This window comes from Zosterops lateralis, assembly GCF_965231275.1.
Source record: "Zosterops lateralis genome assembly, chromosome: 8".
NCBI lineage: Eukaryota > Metazoa > Chordata > Aves > Passeriformes > Zosteropidae > Zosterops > Zosterops lateralis.
In genome coordinates, this window is record NC_139768.1 from 27,628,589 (window position 1) to 27,645,764 (window position 17,176).

The 17,176-nt window shown below is 52.4% G+C and overlaps 1 protein-coding gene across 1 annotated transcript in view; it reads right to left on the bottom strand.

The window, feature by feature from the left end:
• Positions 1-15,951, bottom strand: part of TCERG1L (transcription elongation regulator 1 like) — a gene marked incomplete at its 5' end in the record, with an annotated part of 51,927 nt that extends 35,976 nt beyond the window's left edge. Inside the window, 4 exons of the mRNA XM_083866759.1 lie at positions 2,909-3,073; positions 13,069-13,249; positions 14,057-14,203; positions 15,673-15,951. Of these exons, the coding sequence (XP_083722885.1) occupies positions 2,909-3,073; positions 13,069-13,249; positions 14,057-14,203; positions 15,673-15,951 (772 nt within the window). The remainder of the gene's footprint in view (positions 1-2,908; positions 3,074-13,068; positions 13,250-14,056; positions 14,204-15,672) is intronic.
• Between the last annotated feature and the right edge of the window lie 1,225 nt (positions 15,952-17,176).

Below are 17,176 nucleotides of genomic sequence, written 5' to 3' on the forward strand. Positions count from 1 at the left end.
ATCAAAGGTCTAAACCATTAAATATTCACTCCTAAGGCTATTGATGGAGCAAATTCCTGGGACTGGAGACACAGGGCTGCGCAAGGTAGGAACAGGACACTGATTTCTTACAGAATCAATTAACAGGGGATAATCAATCAACTGAGATAATCACACACACACAATGTTCAGCCTCCCAGGCACCAATAAACATGGAGATTGAGGTTGGAAATAACTTAATTTGAGGGGTTTTAAGTTCATTGCTGCTGTGTGCCTACGGCCTTTCATAAACTTTAGACAAGGGGAACGTGGGAAAGTTGTTAACCTCAAAGTCTCAGGTCATTAACCCCGGGGTCACAGGTCATTAACCCTGGGGTCACTTTTTAGGTCACACCTTGATCAGGAAAAACACCCTTGATCCCTCACAGGGAGGAATTTCTTCCCTATCTCCATCTAATCCTGCAGTTCAAAGCATCCCTCTGTCCCATCACATCTGGCCACAGCATTATCCCAAACAGTGGGTGTGGGGTACAGCCCAGGCTGGACTTAGGGTTTCTACACCTGCTTTTCCCCTGATTTCACTCAGCCCTTCCAGAGCCCTCAGCCCTTTTGGCCAGCTCTGGACCTGCCCAGCCCAAGGACACCACAGAGGGGTCCCTGCCCCCAGGGCACCCCAAGGCTCCTTCCCACCCCACCAGGGCAGCTGTGCCTCAGGCTGGTGGTGTCAAAATCCAACCCCAACCCCCTTCATCCTCTCCTCCTCCAGAACAGTAAAATGAACCCTATAAAACTGTTTTATGGCAGTTCTGCCAGGCCCCAGCCTTCCCCCCAGAGATGGGGATAATAGGGGAAAACGGGGAGCTGAGTGTCAGGGTCACTGCTCACGGGTCAGGAATTCTCAGGCTTGCTTTCCCAGAAATCTGCTCCCCACTCAGCAGGAGAGGAGTTCAACATGAGTGACTGATAAGGGGATGATAATGATTACTGAGGCAAAGCACAGGGACAATTTTGAGACAACTCTCCTGGCCTGGCATGTTTGTTGTCACAGAACCCAGGAGGTTCTGGAGGGACAGAGACTCCTGCAATGAAAACACCAGCCCTGCCCAGCTCCTCCCCACACTCCATCGAGAATGTGTCTCAAATGAAATCTACTTTTCAAGGAAATCCTGGAAAAGGAAATCAGGTAAATCCTATTTTTCAGGTAATTCTATTTTTCATGCTTTTTTTTCCCTCCTTGGGTTCCTCCTCTAAAATATTCCTAAACAGGCAAAATGTTTTCCAGGAGTCAACCAGGATATTCCATGGGAAGCAGCACCAGCTCCCTGCCCCATGGCAGCAGGAATTCTGCTTTCTGCTCTAAGTTCAGCCTTTTCTGGACAAAGTACAAAAGATTTTCAGTCATTCTACAGAACCTCTAAGGTTGGAAAACAACTCCAGGACCATCATATCCAAGCTGTGTCCCATTCCCATGCTGTCCCCAGCCCAGAGCTCTCAGTGTCACCTCCAGGAATTCCTGGGACACCTCCAGGGATGGGCACTCCAAACCTCCCTGGGCACTTCCAAGGCCTGAGCACCCTTTCCATGGGGAAATTCCTGCTGCTGTCCAGCCTGAGCCTCCCCTGGCCCAGCCTGAGGCCGTTCCCTCTCCTCCTGTCCCTGTTCCCTGGGAGCAGAGCCCGACCCCCCTGGCTGTCCCCTCCTGTCAGGGACTTGTGCAGAGCCACAAGGGCCCCCCTGAGCCTCCTTTTCCTGCACCTTCACCCCTCTGGCTCAGTTTGCTGTTCCCAGCCCTGGTCCCACAGCCCTGCTCACACCCCTGGGGTTTCTCAGTGCCTGCACTGGCAGCTGGGCAGGAACCAGAATCCCTGGGATCCATTTCTCATTAAACCTGTCCCACAAACACCCAACCAGAACTGCCCCTTCTGCAGAATCCAACCTCCCTGTGCCCTGCTGTGCTACACTTCAATTGCCAAAAATGATCGGAAAACGCACTCTCATTTGCATTTTTAACTTAATTGGCAGATAACTGTTCTAAAAATAGCCCCAAGCATCCCAAGTGCTGTGACAAACACTGCCCTAAAGACTCCCAACCAGCCAGAGCTGCCCAGGCAGACAGGGATGCCCCAGCACCTCCTCAGCTGCCACCTTCAGAAAAGTTTCACTCAACACCCAGAAAAGAGAGAATTTTCTCAACACCCAGAAAAGAGAGATTTTTCCATTTTTCCAGGCAGCAACCCCACCTCAGCCTCTGGGAAAAGACCCAGGCTATGCTCTCCCAACACATTTGTGACTCTAAAATTGCACAGAATCTGCTCAGGGCTTCATCAAATCTTATCCCACGTTGGGCAGACTCCATGTGAGTGCCCATTTCAGCCCAGCTGTGCTGGCTTGGTGCACAGAAGGTTTTCCCACAGAATGCCCTGAGGTGAGATGATGCTGTTTTACATCACAACGACACAGACTTCAAACCTCAGAAGGCTGAAAATGACTCTTTTATTTTTGGGATGTGTCTCCCTTATATACTATTCTACACAGACCAATTTGATTGGTGAAACAAAGACAAACCTCTTCACTCACATTGGTCAGACCAGAGGAACATCAAGAAGGAGTCCCTCTCAGGAAAAGGAATGAAAAAACATAGTACACTTTACAAAAACATTTCTCCTGTTTACAGAAAATTCCCTGGGAAACGAATTTCAGAAAACCAAAACATCTCAGGCACAGAACCAGGGCTACAGTGAGGAACCAGCTCAGTTCATCCAGTGCCCCTCGATGTCACAGGGCAGAGCTCTGAACACACCCCTGACACACAGGACGCCTCCAAACTGCTCCAGAACCCCCAGATTTCACCCCAGCAGAGCCTCCTGTGCCCAATATCCACCGACACTCCCAGACAACCCCCCAGAGCTGCCCCAGAGCAGAGCCTTACCTGGGAAGGGCGAGGCCAGGAGCGGCACCTTGATGGGGCACAGGGTGAGGAGGTGACAGGGCTGCAGGCTGGGTCCTGGGGGGCCCTGGGGGGCCTCAGGCTCCAGGGACACCAGGGCCAGGCTCTGCGTGCCACCCATGGCTTTAAGGCTGTTCTGGCAACCACCTGTGGGAGAGAGACACAAGGGTGAGCTGGAGAGAGAAGGTTTGGAGGAAATGGGGTGCTCAGCACTCTGAATTGGGACACAAGTGGAGCAAGGTGCAGCACGTCCCAGCTGGGCATGGCTGTCCCCTCAGAGAGACACCAGGGCCTGGGCAGGTGTTGTGTGGAGTGTTTCTGTTTGTTGTGTTCAGTTCTGGGCTCCAGAGTTCAGCAATCACAGAACCACAGAATTATTTACACTGGGAAGGACCTGCAGGGTCATCGAGTCTAAATCCTGACCCATCCCCACCCTGTCCCCAGCCCAGAGCTCTCAGTGCCACCTCCAGGAATTCCTGGGACACCTCCAGGGATGGGCACTCCAAACCTCCCTGGGCACTTCCAAGGCCTGAGCACCCTTTCCATGGGGAAATTCCTGCTGCTGTCCTCCCTGAGGCTCCCCTGGCCCAGCCTGAGGCCGCTCCCTCTCCTCCTGTCCCTGTTCCCTGGGAGCAGAGACAAAGGAAGAAAGTCAAGGAGCCACTGGAGAGGGTCCAGCAGAGGCCACAGAGGTCATTTTTGGGGCTGCAGCATCCCTGAGCTGAGCAGAGCCTGTGGGAGCTGGGCCTGGCCAGTCTGGAGAAGGGAAGGCTCCGAGGGGATCCCATCAATCCACACAAATCTCCCCAAGGGCCGGCAGAGGACGGTGCCAGGCTCTGCTCAGCGGTGCCAGAGACGGGACAAGGAGCAATGGCCAGAAACTAAACCCCAGCGAGTTCCAGCCCAACATGAGAGAGATGGAGGGGCAGAGCCCTGGAGCAGCTGCCCAGGGAGGGGCTGGGCTCTCCCTCTCCAGAGACGTTCCAAACCCTCCTGGACACGTTCCCGTGTCACCTGCTGCAGGTGACCCTGCCTGGGCAGGGGCCTGAACTGGATCATCTCCAGGGGTCCCCTCCAGCCCAGCTGTTCTGTGACTGAGATATTCCAAAGAACTCCCAGAGCCCCTTTGCTAATCGTGGTTCCAAAGCCCCAGCTCGTGGCTGGAGCATTTTTAGCCATTAAACCCCACAGATGTGAACACATCACCAGGACCCAGAGGGACAAGGCAGCAGTGACTCACACACAAACTGTGCAGAGTTATTAAATTTAAATGAAAAAACTTCATAAAAAAGTCAAATATTTGAGCACAAGGAACACAATTATTCTCAGCTTTCCTAAGTGTAACCATCTGATGCCAAATCTGAATTTATTCCTTGCTATATTAAGCACCCACTGCTCCCTCACCTGCCTGCCTGCTCTCCTGTGTCCTGCACACAAATCCCTGAGTTTGACAAGCTCTGCATCTCATCTCCTTCATCCCAAAATCTCAGCAGGACACTTAATGGAATCCCTGGGGCTGTAAAAGCCCTCCCAGCCCATGGAATCCTCCTGTGCCCCATCCCCACCCTGTCCCCAGCCCAGACTCTGAGTGCCACCTCCAGGAATTCCTGGGACACCTCCAGAGATGGGCACTCCCTGGGCAACCCCTGCCAATGGAACTGAGGAATGTCCCAAACCAAAGCTCAGACACCCTTCAGCCCCTGCACCATTCACCCCCCAGCCTGACAGTGGCAGGGAAGACCTTCAGAGCTCAATCTTGGCTAATTATGTTAAATAAACAAGAACAGAAGTCATAAAACTCTGGAGGAGCAAAGCAAATCTGACAAACAGCAGCTGTTTCTCCCTCCACGCTGAGCTCGGGATTCAAAAATTAAGCAATCATCAGCTTATTACAGCATCCAGCAAAGCTCTCAGATCCTGCAGGCAGTGGGAGACAACTGTGGCTCCACAATCCCCCTCTGATCCCACTCCTTTCTGCAGGCCTTTCTCACTCTGAGGTTTCTCTTTCCCAGCAGGGAAAACAGGGAATGGGTGTTTGGGAAGGGTGACTGTGGGCTGGGGGATGCAGCTCCCCTACAACAGCTCCAGGTGGGAGAATCACAGCAGGGGCCTTGGATGAGATCACAGGATCAGGGAATGGTCTCCCAGCCTTGTCCCAGCCCTTTACAAACAATTATTTCCCAATAAAACAAGGCCTGCGTAAGCAAAACAGAAGTTTAATATTTTCACTGCACATTATTTCTACAGTCATTATTCCTCCATGCCAAGGAACACCTGCAGATGCACTGAGCAACAGGCACACAGGCCAAAAAAAAAAAACAAAAACAAAAACAAAAACAAAAACAAAAAAAAAAAAAAAAAAAAAAAAAAAACAAAAAAAAAAAAAAAAAAAAATTGAAGTTTTGATCATTCAGCAACAGAGAAATGAAAACAGATTTTTCTGCCAGACCAACAGTGAAAATTAATAAATAAATAAATAAATAAGCATCAGTGTCCAGCCAATCCAAGAGCTAACTACAAGCCCATTGTTGATTCACCTGGGAAGTCGAACAACCCTTCAGTGAGGTCAAACACCTGCCCTGCAAGAGCCTGTGCTCATTCCCAATTCCAGCTGTCTGCTGCTGGGAAAAACCCACCAAACATCTCCTGCAGCTCCTGTGGAAAGTAATGCTGTCTGCAAACACGACTGTTCTGTGCCTTCCTGCAGGGCACACGAGCAGAGAGCTTGTTTACTTCTCATTTGATTCTTTTCTTCTGGAGAGGAGGATGTGATTTCCCCACAGAGGGCAGGAAAACAGGAAAATAATGTGAGCCTGGGCTGCCTGGCCAGCCGGAGCCTGCGATGAGCAGCGCTCCTGGAGCTGGGCTTCCTTATTAAACTTTCATCAATGCCCTTATGAAACTTTCATCACTCAGTTGAAAGGGAGGTTTGGGTGGTTTCCCTTCCTTTGATGAAGTTCCCTCTCCTTCTCTCCTGCTGAATAATTCCACGGAGGAAGGGCCATCCCTGTGGTTTCAGGGCAGGGGCCAGCGGGGTCCTGCTCTGCCCCAGCTCAACAACACCCCACAGCTCATTCTCCCAAACACAGCACAAAGCCACTGCGAGCTGGCCCAGCACTCCCTGAGAGCCGGGGGCTTCCAGCCGCGCTGTTCTCCTCACAAACAAACCAGATCGTGCTGAGAGTTTTCTTCAAAAAGCCCTTGAAAGGGTTTTAGAGTTACCATTAATCACCCCCGCATTTACAGCGGGGATTTCAAAAGTCAAACGCCAGGAAAAGAGGAGTGAAATACCATCACTGATATTCCAGTGAGGGGGGAAAGGCAGGGTTTTTCTCTAGCAACGGTGTTTTCCCCAGATCTGTTTTTGCCAGGTCATGGTACACCCTGGCAGGGTCGTGAAATCTTGTCCTCTGAATCCCAGAGTCACTGAGGCTGGAAAACCCCTCCCAGCCCATGGAGTCCCAGCTGTGCCCCATCCCCACCTTGTCCCCAGCTCAGAGCTCTCAGTGCCACCCCCAGGAATTCCTGGGACACCTCCAGGGATGGGCACTCCAAACCTCCCTGGGCACTTCCAGTGTTCCTGTCCCAAAGCTCATCATCATCATCAGCCCCTGCCACCAGTCCTGCTGTACCAGGAGCTCCCAAAGTCTCCTGGAGGGAACTGTGTGCCTGCATCCAGCCCAGCCCCTCGCAGCCCCTCCCAGCCCAGCTAATGGCTTTAAGCAGAATTTTCTGTATTTTTAAGAGGATTTTCTGTATATTCTGCATCTTTAAGCTCTGAAGTCTTTAAGTAAAATTTTCAGTATTTTTAAGTCGGATTCTCTTCATCTTTAAGCTCAGATGTCTTCAGGCAGAATTTTCACTATTTTTAAGTGGGATTCTCTGCATTTTTAAGCTCTGGCACTTCAGGCAGAATTCACTGTCCCTTCCTTTGACCTCAGCTGCAGATGGAGCCCAATGGTGCCACTGTCACTCTCAAAGCCCTTCTGAATGCAGCCAGATGTTCCCAGGTGTGCCAAATAATCTGCTGCTCGATGGTCACTGAGAGCGTTTGTGCTTTACAACTCCTTGGCAGTGGCCTGAGAGGACCTGGCACCTCCTCCTGGGACTGAGCTGGGCTTCTGTGAGCCTGAGCTGAGCCTGGCTCAAATCTGAGCAGGGGGCACCTCCCCAGAGACCCCAAAGGGCCCAGGCAGGGGCAGTGACACGTGTGCGGGGGAAGTTTCTGCAGGAGGGAGGTGATGTGGTGACATGTGTGAGACACGAGGCTGTGTGCAGGTAACAGTGGGGAAATTAGGATTTCTGGAGAGCTTTCACCTCATGTGGAATAAAAGTCTCCTTTCTCAACCTGAGCCTCTGTCTGTGTTTAGAATTCCTAAAAAACTCTAAAAACCCGAATATGCTGCAAAAGGAAACACAGGGATATCCCACTGCAAAAGGAATCAAACACAGGGATATCCCACAAAGGGACACAAACACAGGAATGTCCCACTGCAAAGAGAATCAAACACAGGAATATCCCATACAGGGATGTCGCCCTAATCCTTAGCCTTCTGATGATTATTTACATATTTTCCTTTGGAGTCTCTCAAAACAATGTAGATTGTTTTCATTCCTCTCGGTGATGGACTTCTGAATTGACCACTGGGGTCAGAGAGGTGTTCCTCTCATCTGCCAATCCCCAACCAAATTCCTAATACTATAAAAACCCTAAATCATAATAAACTGCCTTCTTTTTCCTGCTTCTACCTGACGGGTGAGTGTGGTTCTTTTCGTGTCCCTAACTGCGACACAGGGAATCAAACACAGGGATATCCCACACAGGGAATCAAACACAGTGATATCCCACTGCAAAAGGAAACACGGGGATAGCTCTGCAAAAGGAAACAAACACAGGGATATCCTACAAAGGAAAACAAACACACCAATAGCCCTGGAAAAGAAAAACAAACACAGCAATAGCCCTGGAAAGGGAAATAAATACACCAATAGCCCTCGAAAAGAAAATAAACATGCCAATAGCCCTGGAAAGGGAAACAAACACAGCAATAGTCCTGGAAAGGGAAACAAATACGCCAATAGCCCTGCAAAGACAAACACACTCTCTGCAAAGGGAAAACAAACACACCGATAGCCCTGGAAAGGGAAACACACTAAGGGATGTCCCTGCTTTCCTGATGTCCCTGCTTTCCTGATGTCCCTGCTTTCCGAGGGAGGACACAGCTGCTGGCAGTGCCATTGTAACCCGCAGTGATTTCCAGGAACAGCCCCGCTCACTTTGCTGCTCCTCTGCAATAAATACAAATCCCTGGCTGCTCACAGACAGCCCTGCCCTGGAAGCACCGGGAGAGCCGGATTGATTCACCAAGAGCTCTCGGGGTCAGGCAGGACCATGTTATGGAAAGGTCAGAACCGCCAGCCTTACTCATAAAGACATTGCTCGAGGGTTTATTTCTGTAATTTAAGCGGGAAAACAAACTTCGCTCAAAGCTTCCCTTGATTTGGGCAGATAACAGGAAAAGCACCAAAGAAACACAGACTTAATGAGCAAAACAAAAACTTTGTGAAGGCTGCGGTTAAAGCCGAGCATTGCCAGACCCAATAAAGCACGGCTTGGCAGTGCTTGAATGCTCCACAAACAAAGAGGTTTGATGGCTTTTCGGGGACATGAATGGGGTCCTGCTGTGCCATTCTCTGTCCCCAAACAGGGAGCCCCAGCACAGGCGCTGAAATACAAGATAATCCAATTTGGGAAGCCAAAACCTGAGTGCTTGTAAATGGAGATATGCTTCAAACACAGAGCCCGTGCTTAGGAAATACAGGGGTCAGAGGTCCTGGCTCGTGTATTCCATGAGAAAATAGAACCCAAATATAACAGAGCGCAGCCCTATTTAATTCATAAACTTAATTACATAGGAATTAGCTAGGTAATTAATTTTATGAATTAAGGTAATAATTTGCTAGGAATTGCCCAGCAAACCGGACCTGTGTTTGGGGGTGTACCTGCACTGCCTTGGCTCTGTAAAGGGACTGGGGTAAGGAGAAGGTAAAGACATGGATGAGAAGGATGGAAATGTTCATCTCCTTGGGATGCCCCACACAACATCCTTGTCTCTCAGCAGGAGACACATGGAATGAGATTTTAGGAAATGGGTTTGTAGAGGATTCCCAAAGCCTGACAGAAGGCTCACACAGTCTTGTCCATCTGTGTGCAAACCCTGAGATAAAATATCCTGACTGAGAAAGGCCATGGGACAGGACAGACATTGCTGAGAGAGAAATGGAACTGGAAACAAGTTTCAAATGATGGCCTTGCAAACAGACTGGATGCTCTGGAGAAACAGGACTGTGAAAGGTGCACTGTAGTAGGACCCACGAGGGGTAATTTTAGATGATTGGCTTTAAGGCATCAACAGCATTGTGTGGCAAAAGCTGACAGGCCAAGAAAGGCTTATAATGGATTGTAATTAGGAAATAGTTTGGGTTCTGATTGTGATGGTGTGAGTTGTAACATCTGCACTGTCTCACCCTTCACAGGAGACTGAAAATGGAATAAAAGTCTTTACAACACCTCTCGATTGCCCCATGTGTGGGTCAGAAAAAGGGATAATCTGACACAGGATGAGCTGTAAGGTCCACTCCAACCCCAACCATCCCACGATTCCACAGAAACCTTCCCAAAAGCAGGCAGCAGAACACCCCCTTGGCCAGGGAGCACTGGTGGTGATAGTGCTGAGAGCCAGGAGTGCCAAAGTACCCCAGCACAGCTCCAAATGACATCAGCCAATGTCCTGTGCCACAGGGCTCCAGCTTCCACCTCATGGGCTCCTGCCAGTGCTCCCTCACCCCATCCCAGCTCACAGAGCCGTGCAGGACACTCCCAGATGGATGAAAGCCTGAGTCCTACACCATTTTTATCTCAAATAGGAAGATCTCTCTCTCTCTTTTTTTTTTTTTTTTTTTTTTTCCTGTAGCTACACTGTGCATTGCTCTAATTAAGCTCCTTGATTTGTCCTTCCCCTTTCTATATGAGTGGATCCATTTTGTCAGATTATCCCTTTATTCTGACCCACAGATGGGGCAACTGAGAGGTGTTTTAAAAACTTTTATTCCATTTTCAGTCTCATGTGAAGGGCAAGACAGTGCAGATGTTACAACTCACACTATCACAATCAGAACCCAAACTATTTCCTAATTACAATCCATTATAAGCCTTTCTTGGCCTGCCAGCTTTTGCCACACAATGCTGTTGATGCCTTAAAGCCAATCATCTAAAATTACCCCTCGTGGGTCCTACTACAGTGCACCTTTCACAGTCCTGTTTCTCCAGAGCATCCAGTCTGTTTGCAAGGCCATCATTTGAAACTTGTTTCCAGTTCCATTTCTCTCTCAGCAATGTCTGTCCTATCCCATGGCCTTTCTAAGTCAGCATTTCTTATCTCAAGGTTTGCATACAGATGTACATTATGCTGGCCTCTTGTCAGGCTTTGGGAATTCTCCACAAATCCATTTCCCACAGATCCACTGCTGTTTCTTAATCCTCAAGTATTTTTTAGGATTCCAGAAAAAGATATCTGAAGTTCATTGACAGCTTCCTATAGTCCTGTGACTTCTCCCAGTTAGCATCTCTATCCTGAAAGAAACCCCAGAGAACACAAGCTTCTGCAAAGGTGTTCTAATGGTTTTGCTCAAGGGACAAGGTTTGCTCAGGTGGCACAGGGCACCTGGCCAGCCCTGAGCACAGAAATACTGATCCTTCTGTCACAGCAATATTGGTCTTTCCCTCACAGAAACATGGAAATTCCTTCCTCCCCAGACAGCAGCCAGGTCTCAGTGCCAGGGCAAAGGCCACCCTTCCCCTCAGAAACACAACACAGAGAACATCAATTCATGGTTTGCACTTTGTGAGAGGACAAAAACTGCTGCTTCTCCCAGTAAATATCACCTCAGAGTAGCTGGAGCTGCAGCTGTTAAATTATGCACATTAGCCTCGGCCAGCCTCACTTCGTGCTCACTCCTTTATCTGAGGAAGGCTGCAGCTCCATTGAGAAAACAATTATATCATTACTGATAACTGGGGAAGGCAGAGCAGCTCCCGAAATGAATCCCGTGCAGAAACCTGATTAACTTCCCCTTTATCCCACTTAGCTGAGCAATTTGCTCCCAGGATTTTTATTACTCTTCACATTAAGTGCAGATATTACATAGGAAATACTTCCAGTGCTGACAGAGCACCTGGAGAAGCAGCTCCTGGTTGTGGCTGCAGGACAGGGATGGGGCCACCCTGCAGGAATGGCCACATGTCCCCCATGAGCTCTGGAGTCCTTCTTCAACATCTCAAGAAGGATAGGAAGGAATTCTTGACTGGCTCCGGCACAGGGTGCCCAGAGCAGCTGTGGATCCCTGGCACCCCTGGCAGTGCCCAAGGCCAGGCTGGAGCAGCCTGGGACAGTGGGAGGTGTCCCTGCCATGGCAGGGATGATACTGGGTGGGATTTGAGGTCCCTTTCCCACCGAAACCATTCCAGGATTCAGCGATCCCATTATTTAGAGATGGCTGGGGGGGTTGAGCTCCTCCCTGCACTTTCTCCCACCCCCAGGGAGCTCAGCTGGCAGCCAGCCCTGAAGCTGCTGCTGGAGAAGAGCAGGCTCCAGCTGAGCTGGGCTCCTGAGCAAACAGCCATGGGCACATGCACTGTGCAGAGGGAGGAAACCCTTCCCCTCCTGGGCTCCCTGCAGCCCACAGAGGTGGCACCAGGCTGGCAGTGTCCCTGTTCTGCCTAGCACTGCCCCTGAGCTGCTCCCAAGAAGGCTCTTGCCTCGCATCTGCCATTCTGCATGTAATAAAATAGGCTGGTGCACGTTAAAAACACTGAAATATTTTAAAACACTGAAGTCTTTTAAAGGTACAGGAACAGGAGGGGCTGGGGCTGCCCTCCCTCAGCAGCACACACATCCTGTGATTGCCCAGGCATGCAGCTGCTTTTATGTGTAATAAATACCAATAAATCCTCTAATAAATATAAGTGAATTAATACCAGGGTTTCCCAACAGCAGTGGCTTCTCCAGCTGAGCCCTGGGCAGTGCTTGGCAGGAGGAGAGGACAGCTGAGCCACAGCTCTGCCAAAACACCAAAATATAGACCCAGCCTGAAGGGGCCAACCTGTGCCAGGATATTCCCTGCTAATTAATCAGGCTGGCAAATGAGCCCAGGATCTCCTCCAGCACAGTCTGAGCTTCAGCACTGATGGCAAACACAACGTCCTGGGCTCTGCACAGCTCTGAAATACAAACTGCTTCTGGGGAGAGCCCACGGAAAGGGGAGCTCTGCTCTCAGCACCTTGCCTCTGAGGAAGGCAGGAACAACTGGCAGCAGTTGTCCTAATTCCCAGTTTATTCTTAACTCTTATTCTTAAACTAATCCCCCGTTTAAGAGTGTATTTAGGGGCTGAAACATCAGTGGCACTTTTCTCCTCAACCTCCTGCTATTTTAATTGACTCCTGCAGCAACAAAACAGAGATCCAGCCCTGCTGGAATGCATGGTCTGCTCTTGTCCAAGGATAAATATTCTTTTCCAGGTATAAATCTTAGTTACCCAAAGCATCACGGAATATTTACACAGTTAATATTTATATTTATAACTTTTAGCTCTTCTGTTCAGTTATGCAGATTGATGGAATGTATTTCACAAATGACTGAGCCTTAATGAGATGATGGATCCACTGCTCCTCTCTCCTCCTGGCTGTCTACACAGACCCCACCAAACTCTGAAAAAGAGCAGCCAGCAGAATCCTGCACGGACTGTGCCACGGAATCACAGAAGCTTTGAGGCTGTCAGCGATTTCTTGTCTGAAAAATAAACTCAGTGGGTGGGTAGTGCTTGGTCCCTTCCTTGCAGAGGTCACCAGGCAGCTACAGAACAGCCTGGCACAATCTGCTACAATTCCACAGGGCCTTTTCTTCCTCTCAGAGCCATTCAGAGGCTGAACTGCACTTGGCCATTAAGGTTGTGCTCCAGCAAGGGATCTGCAGCTGAATGGAAGCAAACCTTTGCATTGGAGAGCGCTGCCTCTCTGGGGGATGTACTGAGGGAAAACCACTGAGAAACAGACAAGCATTTAATGACTGATGTTCTTATTTACCTGGGATGAGCTGAGGGGCCAGGACGAGCGTGGGCAGTGGCCTGGAGGCAGCAGCTGGCCTGGCTACAGCCATGGCCACTTGACTGCTCAGCAGAAGAGGCTTCTCAGCCCCCTGGAACAGCCTGGACTCCTCAGGCTGGAGCCAGGCCGAGTCCAGGGCAAAGGCATTGTTCAAGTAGATCTGTCCAACAAAGAGAGAGAAAAAATGTTACAGTGTGAGATCCAAATTTCAGAAATACGAGTGAGAATGAAGCGTCTTTAACTCGGTATTTCAACAGGCAGAGCCTGAGCTGGGGACAGACTTCCCAAGGCAGGGGGGTTTCTGCTCCCTCAGTGCTGAGGCTGAAGTGAAGTGACCACTCAAAAATTAATTGGCTTTGACTCATCAGCTGCTGCAGCAGCACGGGAGGCAAGGAATCCCTGAGGCAGCCTTGTCCTGGCACAGCCACCCCAAGGGACCCCGTGGGCACCAGGGACTGCAGCCACATCCCCAAAACTGGGACAGGGGGGTGAGGGACAGAGGGGGGGGCAGAGGTACAAAAGCAGCTGACGGACAGGGGCACACACCCAGGTGTTCAGCACTCAGCTGGCAAAGGGGCAGATGTGGGGAGCAGAGGTGGGGTGGGAACAGGGGACCCCGAGGCTCACCCTGGCACCAGGAATGTGGTGACACCACTGTGCCAGCACTGGACTGGGGCACCCCTTTGGAGAGAAAACCAGGGAGAAAGGGAAGATGGAAATCCCCCATAATCACATCTTGTAGGAAAATGAAGACATTCCACTCAAAGGAATAAATATTAAAGACATTTTAGCGTTATTAAAACTCGGGAACAGCGAAGCTGTAAGTGCTGCTCCATCACCTGCCCCTTCCAGCATTCCTCCTCCTCAGGGTTTTCCTGACAAACACTGGCCCTTTCCTGACAAACACCCTTCACCCAGAGTACCTGATGTCCCCAAAACCCCTCGGGCACGCCGGGCTCACACTTACTTTGCAGCTGGGCAGCCTCTTGTCAATCCAGCCCTTCCCGGCGTGAGGCGGCACCGTGGCCGTGTACACGGGCGGCAGCACGGGGACAAACTCCACGCTGGAAGAAGGGGGAAATCCTACCACCGGGGAGTGAGCTCCAAATATCCACTTCGGAGGGGAAAAAAAGAAAAAAAAACCAAACACACACATGAGGAGGAGTTAAGAAAAAAAAAAAATTTACCCTGAGTAACTGATGTTTTTTGTGATTTCCTAATGACAGGACGAGCAGGGAAAATGTCAGGAAAGTCCTTCCAGCCCGACGAGGTTGGTTCGGGAAGCCCCAGAGCAGCAGCCTGGAGCAGAGCAGCACTGGCAGTGGCTTTCTCTGCTCGCACCGAACCTCCCAGCACCAGCAGGTGCCTGCAAACGCGCCCAGAGAACCAAAGGAAACGGCAGAATTTTTTTTTTTTTTTTTTTTTTTTTTTGTCCTCAACTTAAATTCGCTCGGCCAATGGGTTCCCGCAGCAAAACCACCTCTTGCAGGTTCGCCGAGCGGTCTCCCGCTGGGGAATAATTGATGTTCCCGTTTCATTAGAGCAGCACCGACTGTTTTCTCCCGAGCCACAAGAGACGCTCGAGCTCGGCAAGGCTGGAAATCATCACACGGAACCGAGCGGACGCCACAGCGCTCGCGGCTCGCGTTTATTTTTACTTCTGTCTACCCAAAAACACGAAAGCCGAGGCAAAACTGCGCGCACGGCTCCGAGCCCTGGGCTGTGAGGGGCGAAGAGGCGGCTGAAGGCTCCGCCGCCGCCAGCAGCCTCACGGCCGCAGTTAATAATTGAAATATTCATCAGGGAGAGCGCTGGCGCGACACGCTGCTTCCAGTGACACGGCTCAAAACTTTCGTCTTTATAAATATTCACTGAACGCTCCTCGGCGATGCTGCCCCGGCTGCCGGAGCATCGCTCCCGTTCTGGCGGCACCTGCGGGAGAGCGCATCCTGCAGCCAGCGGGGAGCCCAGCCCTGCCGGAGAGACCCCCAGCCCCTCGGGCAGCCCCTGTGCCCCCGCAGAAATCCCCGCCGCACCTTCCCAGAGCCGCGCTCCAACACGCGCGGGGCCGCGACCGAGCCCGCGGGGAGAGGAGCATCGGGAAAGGGGATGGACAGCCTGGGAAGGGGGTGCAGAGCCCGGGGAATGGGAGATGGAGAGCCTGGGAAGGGGTGACGGAGAGCTTGGGAAGGGGGGATGGAGAGCTTGGGAAGGGGGGATGCAGCACCCAGGGAAGCGGGGACAGGGATGCAGAGCTGGGGAAGAGGGGATGCAGAACCTAAAGAAGGGGGGATGCAGAGCCTGGGGAAGGGGGATACAGAGCCTGGGGAAGGGGAGATGCAGGGCTTGGAAGGAGGGTGATGCAGAGCTCGGGGAAGGGAGATGTAGAACCCGGGAAAAGAGGGATGCAGCTCCCGGGAAAGGAGGGATGCAGAGCTCGGGAAGGGGAGGATGCCGAGCTCGGAAAGGAGGGTGCAGAGCCCGAGGAGCCCCCCGCGGGTCTGTCCCACCGCGGGCGGGGGTCTCGGCGCCGGGCAGCGGCTCCGGCAAAGTTGTGTCCCCGCACGGCGGCTCCGCCCTTACCTGGCCGTGCAGCAGCGGCTCCGCGGGCAGCAGCGGCAGCAGCGGGGGCTCCGCGGGGCCTCTCCAGCCCGGCCCGGGCCGCACCAGCGCGGGGGGCGGCAGCAGCAGCGGCGGCGGAGGAGGAGGAGGAGGGGGGGGGGGAGCCCCGGCGGCGGCGGCAGCGCCCACCCGGAGCAGCCCCGCGGCCGCGGGCAGCACCCAGGCCCAGGGGGGAGCGGGGGGCTCGGCGGGCGGCGGCCACAGCAGCGGCGGAGGGCGCGGGGCGGCGGCCGGGAGCATCCTCCTGCATGGCCCGGGCCGGGCCCGGGGCCGGGAGCGCCGCGCTCCGCTCGCCTCCGCCGCCCGGCGCAACTCGGAGCCCGCGGCACGGCGGGCAGGCTCCGCCCGGCGCGGGGGGAGCGGGGCGGGGGCGCGGAGGGGCCGCCCCGGGGAGGGGAGGGATGCTGGAGGGACGGACGGACGGACGGACTGACAGAGAGAGGGGGAGCCGGAGCAGCCCCCGGTGCAGCCCCCGCTGGGAGCGCGGCTCTGCCGGGGTTCGCTTCGGGGATTTTTCGGCGTCATCCCGAAAATGATGCAGCCCCTGCCCGCGGGGGGATAGCTGGGCTGCGCCGACACCCCCAAGTTCCCTGAGCTCCCCTCAGCACTATAACCCCTCAGAGGTCCCCAACCTCCTCGCCATCCTCCAGAAGCCTTAACACCCCAAACCTTCCCGAGCCCCCCAGTGCCCCCCTTCCCCAGGCCGGGCAAGTGCCGCGGCGTCAGAGTAGCAGAGAGTTCAGGTATCCCACGGCTGGGATAAAATGGATTTAAACTGCCAGAGGACAGGGTTAGGTGAGATATTGGGAAGGAATTTCATCTCTATGAGAGGGGGGACACGGTGCCCAGAGCAGCTGTGGCTGCCCCTGGATCCCTGGCAGTGCCCAAGGCCAGGTTGGACACTTGGAGCAGCCTGGGACAGTGGGAGGCGTCCCTGCCATGGCTGGGGTGGCACTGGGTGGGATTTAGTGTCCCTTCCAACTCAGACCAGTCTGGGATTCTGTGAATTTCCTGGCAGAGAAGAGGAGAGGAGGCTGGTGCCACTGCTGCTGCCTGAGAGCTGCTCCCTTGTCCAGCCTTGCCCAGGCCTCCCCAGGTTTAACCCGTAGGTTTATCACTAACAACCTGTAGATTTATCCCTTATAACCCGTGGGTTTGTCCCTTTCAACCTCTGGGCTTATTCCTTATAACCCATGGGTTTGTCCCTTACAACCTGTGGGTTCATCCCTTATAACCTGTGGGATTTTTCCCTTACAACCCTTGGGTTTATTCCCTTAAAACCTCTAGGTTGCTCCCGTATAACCTGTGGGTTTTTTCCCTTACAACCTGTGGATTTATCCCTTACAACCTCTGGGTTTATCCCTTACAACCCGTGGGTTTATCCCTTATAACCTGTGGGTTTATCCCTTACAACCCATGAGTTTATCCCTTACAACCTGTCCATTTATCCTTCACAACCCACGGG